This window comes from Amblyraja radiata, chromosome 12 (genome assembly GCF_010909765.2).
Source record: "Amblyraja radiata isolate CabotCenter1 chromosome 12, sAmbRad1.1.pri, whole genome shotgun sequence".
In the NCBI taxonomy this organism is placed as follows: domain Eukaryota; kingdom Metazoa; phylum Chordata; class Chondrichthyes; order Rajiformes; family Rajidae; genus Amblyraja; species Amblyraja radiata.
In genome coordinates, this window is record NC_045967.1 from 12,169,133 (window position 1) to 12,181,164 (window position 12,032).

At 41.3% G+C, this 12,032-nt stretch overlaps 1 protein-coding gene across 1 annotated transcript in view; it reads left to right on the forward strand.

Annotated features, from left to right (window-relative positions):
* Positions 1–12,032, forward strand: part of mtm1 (myotubularin 1) — a 119,969-nt gene that overhangs the window by 102,342 nt on the left and 5,595 nt on the right. Inside the window, exons 13-14 of the mRNA XM_033030246.1 lie at positions 1–114; positions 1,301–1,474. Coding sequence (XP_032886137.1) covers positions 1–114; positions 1,301–1,474 — 288 coding nt within the window. The remainder of the gene's footprint in view (positions 115–1,300; positions 1,475–12,032) is intronic.

The following is a 12,032-nucleotide window of genomic DNA, read 5'->3' on the forward strand; positions in this document are numbered from 1 at the left end:
TTTCCGACTGCCTTTCAGTTTAACGAGGTTTTCTTGGTTACCGTTCTGGATCACCTGTACAGCTGTCGGTTTGGAACCTTCTTATACACCTGTGAACAGCAGCGCTCAAAGGAGGTTGGTACAAATATGGTTTGATGACTTGTCGAGTGGCAATCACTATGGTGCATTCTGTGGTACTGCTCCCATTATGAATACTGTCTTTATTACTTAAACCCTGTGCTCAGTCACAAACTAGATTGGGGGATGGGGATAACGAGGGCACGAATCAAGGGGCGGGGCAGAGGTATGGGGATAATAAATATCTTCCATATTTCATAACTTAACTAAGCTCGTGTTATATGTGCAAGACTTTCTATTCCTTCTGGTTGCCTTTTCTTTTACTCGTTTATTTTTTCTTCAGCTGTTTGTTTTTAATTCAACTTGCCTATTTCTTTGTTCAGCCCAGTCTAGTTTCTCCATTCATGTTTATATTCTCTTATTCCCGACTTTTACTGAGCGTGAGACCAAGAGTCTCACATATTTATAAAATCAACCGAGCAAGGGAAGAGATGAGGAAGCAAAGGAACTGGAATCTCATACGCAACATATTTTCTATTATCTTTTGCATCATATTTTCGATTCCAAAGCTCAAAATACAAAATTCCTGGAAAAAGGAGAGAATTGTAGCTTACTCTTATTGAAATATGTATGTTTGTGCTGATAAGGCCATTTTAACACTGGGGCCATTATTTTTTTCCCTTGCTTGTTGACTTGCTGTGTCGTTGTTATGTGCCTTGGGACATTTTACTGCATTAAAGACATTTTATAAATGTAAGGAAATACTAATTTTGTGGGTTTCTTTTCCTGAAACTGCCTCTTTGCTTGTTTCCTTTGCTCTTTCTGCACCTGTCCACGGCCTCTTGTTTCTTTCTTTCTTTGAATGACGTGCTGTTTATCATTATTTTATTTCTGTACTTATAATTTCCCTCTAGCTGGTGTCTCTCTTTTCTGTATCTCACAGAATGTATTGTCTCTATCAAAAAGTTTCAGATTTTGTACATCTTGAGATTCAGACCTAATAAAATCAAATTATCCTTTCTATCCGTAGATAATGAATTATAGCTATCCACATGGATAACACCATAACTATGTAACTCTCTTTACAATAAGTTCAGTATCATCTAATACATCAGTTTAGATCTATACTTCACTGAAAACATGAATGGTTGGAGATAAAATATGCCCCATAATCTGATGAATCGTAAGTACTACGTGTGTGATTTTTTTTTTTAAAGTCATTTATTTTCTTTATTGATTCAAGGAGTTACGGAAATGGACAGTCTCCTTGTGGTCTTTTACAAATAATGAAATGGACAAGTACATCAATCCCTTCTATACAAAAGACCAACGTGTGCTGTACCCAGTGGCCAGCATGCGACACCTGGATCTCTGGGTCAACTACTATATTCGTTGGAATCCTTGGTTCAAACAGCAGGTATGACGATGATCATAAAGGTATAATTCGGTCTTTCGTAAATACTGTATTTCTGTAAGAAAAAGTAAAGTTTTAAAGGTAAGAGCCAACAGAAACTTATTCCTTTTTCTGGGAAAGGACTTTGATTTGTCAGACAGACACCAAACTAAATGAATACAATGAATTCTTTCCATGAGATTTTGCGGCTTTCTTCATGATAAAGAATGTTGTTAGCGAATACTGGGCGGCATGGTGGCGTAGCTGGTGGAGCTGCTGCCTCACGCACCAAAGGCCTGAGTTCTAACCTGACCTTGGGTGCTGTCAATGTGGAGTTTACATGTTCTCCCTGTGACTGCATGGGATTTCTCCAGGTGCTCCGGTTTCCTCCAACATCCCAAAAGACACGCGGGTTTGTAAGTTAATTGGTCTTTCTGTAAATTGTCCTGAATTCATTAGGGAGGTTGTGAAAGTGGGATGACATAGTGCGAATGGATGATCGATGGTTGACAAGAACTTGGTGGGATGAAGGGTCTGTTTCCATGCCGCATCTTTCAATCAATCAATCAATATGGCTTCCTTTAAATTATAGGAATATTACATCTTCTGTTAGGCTTTTCTGTGTTATTCATATGTTTTGCTTTAGATCTCAACTTAATCTAAAATACATTCTTGACTCTAGCTGATCTTGACATCTCTTCTAAGAGAAATAATTGATTTGCATGGTGCGATTTTACTAGAAGTCGATCGTTATCTATCAGATTGTCTGTTGCATTTCCATCAGTTTGAAATGTGTTTTCTTGTCGTAATCACATTTTCTGTCACTGATCTTTCAAAGTCCTTTAATGTTCTGGCTTTGAAAAAAAAATTGCTTGCTCTTCGAAAGGCCCATCCAATTAATCCCTTCTCCAGGTGTGCCCTCTACACCTGTCTGTTGAATGAGGTTCACCTCTTTAAAAAATGTTTGCCCCTCTGAGCAGACCTACTTGTGTACATAGGCGCATGAATGGTAGTACTTAAATCAAATGTTATGTTTTTTCTCCTCGCACATTCTGCATTGCAATTTAACACTAAGATAGCATAACCTCATGATTGTCACATTGGATTCAAGTACACCCACTGCAAACGGTGGAACTAAATTTCCATGTGTAGCATTCAAGAAACTTGCCGGGGCAAGTTGTGCTCTACATTCTACACCATAAACCAACTAAAGGAATAGAAAATCTCAAGACATCTCCAAAGAGACTGTTTTATTTTTAATGGAATCTGGGAGTTGTTGGAAAGGCCAGATTTTACTGCCTATCCCAAACTGATTTTGAGAAGGTTGTCACTGTTGAACTGCTTTAAGATCATATTGCTCATCTTGCCTTTGCAAAGCAATCCATTCAGTCCCCTTCCCCTGCTCTTTCCCTGTTGCTTTGCATGTTATTTCCCCTTATGTATTATCCAAAGCTTTTCGGGCACTGTTCCTGCAGGCTGAGAACTCCAGATTGTAACCGTTCTGCATGATAAATTCTCCTCGCATCTTCCATGATTTTTTTCCACATCAAATCTAATCACATATAAATCACATCAAATATAAATCCGCTGCTCCTTGATTCAACAGCTTCTCCCTATTAGTTTTTCTAAACTGGACATAAATGTGTATGTCTCCACCGAACCACGTAAGAATCTTTGCTGCAATGAGCTTTTCTGGCCAAGCTATGTAAATGATTTTTTAAAAAAGGACACAAAGTGCGAGAGTAAATCGGTGGGTCAGGATCTGGTGAAAATGATATTCCACATACCTGTAATCATTCTAGAAAATACTTCTGTATCTTTACTCAGGCCTTTACTTTCTTCCTGTATTTACATTCATTGTCTATCCGTTTCTATGAAATGCGCATTCCAAACATTTTGCCAACTAAATATACGATGTACTTTGCCAATTTTAAAGATTTGAATGTGGAGGCATCCAAATCCCCCTGATCCTGTACAACCTTTCAAACGGTGTCATTACGTAGCATAGCCTCGTTCTCTTTACTAAAGCGAATCACACTTCTCTGCATTAAATGTCAACTTCCACAGGCCTGCCTGTCCTGCCATCCCGGTCTCTATTTTCATTCAGACAACTTTGTGTCCATCCTGCAACTGCCTCTTTTAATTGTGCTGACCATCCTTTTATTTTGAACCTTATCAAAAGACATTTGAATATCAGTATAGATAACATCCAGTCTATTCTCATTATGCAGTATTCAGTCTGGTTAGCCAAGCCATTACCGGCTTTCTTTTATTAACTCAATGTTTGCCTAGCACCTGACTATTGTTTTAAAGGCTTCCATGCACCAAGATCAAACTGATGGCCAGCATTTGAAGATATCATTATGGTTATTTTTGTACAAAGGTGTTGCCTTTCTCATTTTCCAGCCTGCTGTTGCTTACCCAGTATTAAGGGATGTTTGGAAGATTATGCTACAACTTCCTGCAGTATCCCCTCCCATTTCCTGCGGCAAACTAAGATGCTACTGACCTCCACAGAAAGGTCCTGACCCAAAACGTTGCCTGTTCATTCCCTCCATAGATGCTGCCTGACCTGCTGAGTTCCTTCAGCACCTTTTGTGATGCTACTGTTTAAACTGGGTGATGCTTGCCTTGCATTGCCAGCCTTTTAATACCTCCTTTTACATTTCATCTATTATTTTTACTGCCTTCCCTTTCACTGGATTTTATTATAATTCTTTACCATGAGAAGCATAAACTACTTTATAAGTATTCCAGCCACGCCCACTGCTTCAGTGTGGAGACCACTTTCTTTAGTATCTAACTAACCCAATTCCTTTTGTTACTGCCTGCTATTTATATGTCTTGCCAGTCAGTTTGGGTTCATTTGTAAGTTAACTTCCGGCCACACGCTGCCATCTTGTTTTCCTTTTCACCTGCTATTAATTTGCTATTTTCAGTCAGATTCTCACTTGAGGCCATTTGATGAATGTAGCCTAAACAGTTGATCAGCATAATCAAGGACCAGTCTCACCCTGGACACTCCCTCTTCTCTCTCCCATCAGGCAAGAGGTATAGAAGTTTAAAAACACATACCTCCAGATTCAGGGACAGTCTCTTCCCAGCTGTTAATCAGACAACTGAACCACCCTCTCACTAACTAAAGAGCAGTCATCGCCTCCCTCTACCTCATTGAAGACCTTCGAACAATCTTTAATCGGACTTTAGTGGACTTTATCTTGCACTAAATGTTATACCCTGTATCTGCACACTGTGGACAGTTTGATTATAATCATGTATAGTATTTTTGATGAAATATAGCACGCAACAAAAAAACTTTTCACTACATGTGACAATAATAAATTAAACTGAAAATAAGGACATCAGGATTTTGGCGTGATGACAATGAAGACATGGGGATGCATTTCTCATTTGTGATTTAAGAGGAGCTTTTGGATGCGATCTGTGTACTTCTATCCTATCCCTGCCAGAAAGCAAAGTCACAGATTTTGCAGCTGATGTCACTGAGGTCTTAAGGGCCTGTCCCACGAGCATGCGACTCCATGCGGCAAGTGCGACCTAACGTGGTCGCTTGAGCCATACGGCCTCGCGGGGCCAGTCCCACTTCGATCGTCGGAGCCGTATGGAGTAGTGCGGAGCTGGTCCCAACATCGCGCGGGGATCCGTAAAACTGACACTGTCCGCAGCCGCATTGAGGGCGTGCGCAGCGTCTCGACGACGTATGCAGCGTCTTGACGGTGTACGCCTTCGTTCGAACTTCACGTCAACTCGTACGGGATCACCCGACCTTCGCGCGGCCCCCGCTTCCGGTTTGTTTGCTCGCCGCATGCTCGTGGGACAGGCCCTTTACAAAGTTAACTATCTACCAGTGGCACTAACGTCTGTGGTGATGAAGTGCTCTGAGAGGCCACAACAGATCAACGGTGGATGCGATCTCACTGGCTCTCCACTCCGCTCTGGACCACAGACAACAAAAGTTCATATGTCAGACTGTTATTCATTGACTACAGCTCAGCATTTAATACCATCATCCTGTCCAAGCTGGTTACCAAGCTCACAGATCTGGGTCTCTGCGCATCCCTCTGCAATTGGATCCTCGACTTCCTCATTCACAGACTACAGTCTGTCCGTATTGGTGGAAATGTGTCATCCTCGATAACAATCGGCACGGGAGTACCTCAAGGCTGCATACTCAGCACCCTGCTGTACTCACTCTATACTCATGACTGCGTAGCCGGGCATAGTGCGAACTCCCATCATCAAGTTCGCCGATGACACCACTGTTGTGGGACGTATCACTGATGGGGACGAGTCAGAGTATAGAAGTGAGATCGACCGATTGACCAAATGGTGCCAGCACAATAACCTGGCCCTCAACACCAGCAAAACCAAGGATCTGATTGTGGACTTTGGAAGGGGTAAGATGGGGACCCACAGTCCTGTTTATGTCAACGGGTTGATGGTGGAAATGGTCAAGAGCTTCAAATTCCTGGGCGTGCACATCTCTGAAGATTTCTCCTGGTCCCAGCACACCGATGGAATTATAAATAAAACTCATCAGCGCCTCTACTTCCTAAGAAGATTACGGAGAGTCGGTATGTCAAGGAGGACTCTCTCGAACATCTACAGGTGCACAGTAGAGAGCATGTTGACCGGTTGCATCGTGGCTTGGTTCGGCAACTTGAACGTCCAGGAGTGCAAAATGCTGCAAAAAGTTGTAAACACTGCCCAGTTCATCATCGGCTCTGACCTCCCTACCATCGAGGGGATCTATCGCAGTCGCTGCCTCAAAGAGACTGCCAACATCATCAAGGACCCACACCATCCTGGCCACACACTCATCTCTCCGCTGCCTTCAAGTAGAAGGTACAGGAGCCTGAAATCTGCAACATCCTAGTTCAGGAACAGCTTCTTCCCCACAGCCATCAGACTATTAAACACAACTTCAAACAACCTCTGAACTACGACAGCCTATTGCACTTTATCTGTTTATTTATGTGTGTGTGTATATATATATTCTATGGTATATGGACACACTGATCTGTTCTGTATTTATGCCTACAATATTCTGTTGTGCTGAAGCAAAGCAAGAATTTCATTGTCCTATCTGGGACACATGACAATAAACTCTCTTGGTCTTGCTCCAATCCATCTTGTCGTTGGTATATTTTGACAGCAATAACACTCGGGTGACAGAGGGAATAAATGCTGAAGAAATAGATAGGATGTCTTTCAAGTCGGCTGCTTTGTTCTGAAAGGTATTCTGCTAATTGGAACTTCACTGAACTGGAAGGTGGAGAGTAACTTATGCCTTACAGGTAGTGGAAATACATGGTAAATCTCTTGCCTGTTCTTGTACTAATACGTATGGAACTGGTCCAGTTTAGTTTTTGTTAGTTTAGTTATTGAAATTGGCTGTGCAAGAATTGATCTGATCCATCAATTGCCATAGAATGTGACTGGGTCTGAGTTGATTGGAAGAGTTTGTAACATTGAATCCCAAAGAGATAAATCTGTTTTAATGTTCACCAGAGATATCACTGACCTGCTGATTTGCTCCATCATTTTGTGTCCTTTTGAGCTGCCAGAGGTAGTCAAGGTAGGTACTATAACAACATGAAAAAATCACGAGTGGAATACATAGGATGAATGTGCATTGTTGGGGAATCTTGAACCATTGGACATAGGTTTAAGGTGAGGGGTTAAAGATATAGTAGGAACCTGAGGGGTAACTTTTTTACACAAAAGGTGGTAGGTGTATGGAACGAGCTGCCGGAGGAGGTAATTGAGGCAGGTACTATTTCAACGTATAAGAGACATTTGGACAGGTACATGGATAGGATAGGTTTGAGGGGATATGGGCCAAACAGGCAGGTGGGACAAGTGTAGATGGAGCGTGTTGGGTAGAAGGGCCTGTTTCCATGCTGTATGACCCCATAACTCTCTATTAATTGTTTACAAATACACAGGACTAGATGTTAAACGTTCAAAGTGCCAAATATCAATTTACTCCCAATGTTGATGGGAGCCTTCTTCACTCACCTATGCTCCTCCGATGTTGAGAAAGGCTAGGCAGACACGTCATTGGGGTTATCAAGTGGGCACCTACTTTCATCGACGTTTCGCTGATTGAACCCACGACGTCTCCAGTAGGCTCAGCGGTGCATTCTGGCGTCCCAGAACCACCCCCCTTTGCATCTGTCTAGTCGGTTATTTGGGAGACCAAATGGGGTCTTTCCTCTTCAGCCGGAGCCACTGGGAATAACTCCCTCTTTATGTTTATTACATAGTATTCTGAATTAATGGGAAGGAAATTAATTAATTTAATAGGATTTAATTAATTAATCCCAAATTAATGGGAAGGAAAGTTCGAGAAGGGATACGAGAGTAAGGTCAGGGCCAATTGCGAGAGGGGACATGAAGGTTCATGGCTTCAGAATGTCTGGGTCCTGGGAGGAAGCTAAGTACAGGGTGATGTCCAGATATCCCCTCAAGATCATCCTGAAGCACTTCACACTGAGCAGAAGAAGCCGGAGCAAATAGAACAGAAGGTGAAGCCAGCTACGAGTGATGCTGTCACCTCACCTCAGATAACTGCCCATATTGGGGCCGGGGTAGAAACCTGTATCTTCTCTGTCTTACCTGTACAGGTAATAGCAAGACGAATACAGCGTTGCAGACATATGTATTGTTGGATCATGGAAGATCGGCTACCTTTTGTACCGAAAGCTTGATGAGAAGGCTGGACATTACAGGAGAAAAGGTTAAGATTCTATTGTGTACCATGAATGAAGAGAAAGAGTACGTTAGTCATTATATTACAAGTATGGAAATATCTAGTCTGGATGAAGACAATTTTATACCAATATCTGAGGTGTTTACACATGAGACCATGCCTGTTTGTCATCAAAATATACCCTAGGACTTGAAATAATGGCCTTACTTGAAGGATGTCAAGATACCTAAAATAAATTCTGGTATCGACCTACTTATCGGAACGAATGCTTTGAAGGCATTGGAACCTATACAGACTGTGAGGAGCCAAGGGGATGGACAGTTTGCTGTGAAACATAGAAACATAGAAATTAGTTGCAGGAGTAGGCCATTCGGCCCTTCGAGCCTGCACTGCCATTCAATATGATCATGGCTGATCATCCAACTCAGTATCCCGTACCTGCCTTCTCTCCATACCCTCTGATCCCCTTAGCCACAAGGGCCACATCTTAAATATAGCCAATGAACTGGCCTCGACTACCCTCTGTGGCAGGGAGTTCCAGAGATTCACCACTCTCTGTGTGAAAAAAGTTCTTCTCATCTCGGTTTTAAAGGATTTCCCCCTTATCCTTAAGCTGTGACCCCTTGTCCTGGACTTCCCCAACATCGGGAGCAATCTTCCTGCATCTAGCCTGTCCAACCCCTTAAGAATTTTGTAAGTTTCTATAAGATCCCCTCTCAATCTCCTAAATTCTAGAGAGTATAAACCAAGTCTATCCAGTCTTTCTTCATAAAACCCTACTCGGATGGGTTATCTATGGCTCATTGAGAAGGAACATCAGAAGCAGGAACCAGAATAACCACCTTGCTGCTGCTGTCAATCAAATATCTACTGTTAAATTAGAGGAGCTATTGATCAAGCAATACAATCATGACTTCAATGAAAGTACCGGTAAGGAATCAGAAGAAATGTCCAGAGAAGAATGCAAGTTTTTGAATATTATGAACCACTCAGTAAAGATGATAGAGGGACACTATTGTCTAGATGTACCTTTCAAACAAGAAAGTGTTAGTCTGCCGAATAATCGTTGCATTGCAGAGCAACACACCCAGAATCTGAAACACAAGTTTGGCAAGAATATGAAATTTCATGAGGAATATACGTCTTTCCTAAAAGACATGATTGACAATGATTATGCCGAAGTGGTACCAACAAACCAACTAAATTGAAGTGATGTAGAGCTTTTGTATATTCCGCACCAAGGGGTGTATCACTCGAAGAAAGGGACCCCGAGGGTGGTCTTTGACTGTCCTGCAGTCTTCAAAGGGTCATCATTCAACTGCCATCTACTGCAGGGTCCAGACTTTACCAACTCACTCATTGGAGTTCTTATTAAATTCAGACAAGAACCAATTGGTTTGATGGCTGATATTAAAGCGATGTTTCATCGTCAAAGAATCAGAAAAACACATTGACTACTTGCGATTCCTATGGTGGCCTGATGGGGATGCACAACAAGATCTTGTTGAATACCGGATGAAGGTACATTTCTTTGAAGCAGTGTCATCACCTAGTTGTGCGAACTTTGCATTAAGGAGGACCGCAGAGGACAATAAAGCTCACTTTCCAGAAGAAGTGACAAACACTGTGAAGAATAATTTCTATGTGGATGATTGCTTAAAATCCATGTCTAAGGAGCAGGAAGCAATTCAAATGGTAAAACATCTGACCTCCTAAGGGAGGATTCATGCCTTCCAAGTGGATCAGCAACAGCCGAGTTGTATTGGAAAGCATTCCACTAGATGACAGAGCCAAGGAGAGCAGGGAGTTGGATTTGGACAAAGACAATCTGCCAATTGAAAGAGCACTCGTGTTCAGATGTGTTCAAGTTCAGAATCTCGATTCAAGAGCGATCATGTACAAGAAGGGGTATCCTATCTGTGACTGGTTCTGTTTATGACCCTTTGGGATTTCTTGCACCATTTATACTTCCAGCCAGGTTAAATTTGCAGGATCTCTGTAAGAAAAAGCTTGGATGGGATGAGGGTATAATGCAAACCTCTTCTCAGCGATGGACAGAATGGTTAATGGATCTTGACAAGATCTCGGAGTTTAAAGTGGACTGGTGTATAAAACCTACAAACTTTGGTAAGATCAGATGTGCACAGTTGCAACATTTTTCTGATGTCAGTGAAAGTGGCTATGGTACTGTTTCATATCTAAAACTGGAAAATGATGACGATAAAGTGCATGTTGCATTCTTAATGGGAAAGGCCAGAGTGGCACCATTGAAGCAAATGACAATTCCCAGAATGGAACTTACTGCCGCCGTCTTAGCTGTTAAAGTTGACATCATGCTAAGGAAAGAACTACAGCTTCAACTGGAACAATCTACCTTCTGGGCTGATAGTATTACAGTGCTTAAGTACTTCAACAATGAGAATTCTCTAACATTTGTAGCAAACAGAACCTCTTATGTAAGGGGTGCTACTAATGTTTCACAGTGGAAATATATTAACATAAAGGAAAATCCTTCAGATGAAGCTTCTAGAGAACCAACAGCAGACCGCTTCTTAAGCAATAATAGATGGATCAATGGACCACAGTTTCTCTGTAGGCCAGAGAGAGAATGGCCAAAGCTTGAGCTGGGATTTCAAATCTCTGCTAATGATCCGGAAATTAAACAAAACATCACAGTGAACGTTATTGCTAAAGATTCAATAAACACAACAAATTATTTAATTACCCACTTTTCATCATGGAAGAAGCTGGTGAATGTGGTGGCTTGGTTCCTAAAAGCAAAAACAAGGTTATTGCTGTTTGCTCAAAAAAGGAAAGAGATTGCTAAAAGCATTTCTGAAGAAGATTCTGAAAAACTAAAGGAAAAGGTTGAAAAGAAAATGCAAGTTTTTAAGGCATCACATGACGTACAAGGATTACATCTTGATGATCTCAAAGCGGTAAACGCGATTATTTCTTTCTGTCAAAGACAGAAATACTAAGAGGAAATATCGACGTTAGAAGTTGGAGTACATGGTGTCAAAAGAGACAGTCAATTGTATAAGCTGGATCCGGTATTGGAAGAAGGACTTCTGAGAGTGGGTGGTCATCTGAATAGACTAGCAATGCCTGAAGAGGCCAAGCATCCTATTATTCTCTCGAAGGACTTTCACATTTCAACATTATTGTTAAGACATATCCATGAACTGATCGGACATGGAGGAAGAAGTTTCATGCTGTCAAAACTTTAGACTTTTGAGTTTCGGACTATTCACTGGGTATCATGCCTGACGTTAAGGGTTTGGTGCGTACAGTATGACTTCAGACTAAAAACATTTTTTTAATAAGACCCATAACCAAGTTATGCTTGCTTCTAGAAGGCGAAGGTGAAGATGGAAGAATCGCTAAAGAAGTCTGAATGCTGATAAATAATGCATGTTATTTTTTGTTTTTTGATATATTAAGTTAAGCTTTTATAGCTTCTTTTTTAATGTCTATTAGTAATTGCCTCGTTATATACTCAGAACAATTAGTAGCCATTTAGCTTAACTCAGTATGTTATAACTATAACCAGTTACCTTTAAATTTTATCTGCCTGTAATTATGTGGGTGGGATTTATACGTAGTCTGAGGCGTCTAAGCGACGGGGATTCTCGCATGGACTCCCTAGTAGTTTAGTTTGAGGAAGAGACAGTTTTTGATCATGCACGAGCAGGACCACGAGATTATGATTGAAATGTACTTATACAAGAAGAAGCCTTTATGATTATCTTACTGTTTGTACTACTACAATAAAGAAACTATTAATCAAAAGAAGATTTATCTTTCGATGGCATTGAATGTCTCGTGGAGAGCGCGTGAGTGAGT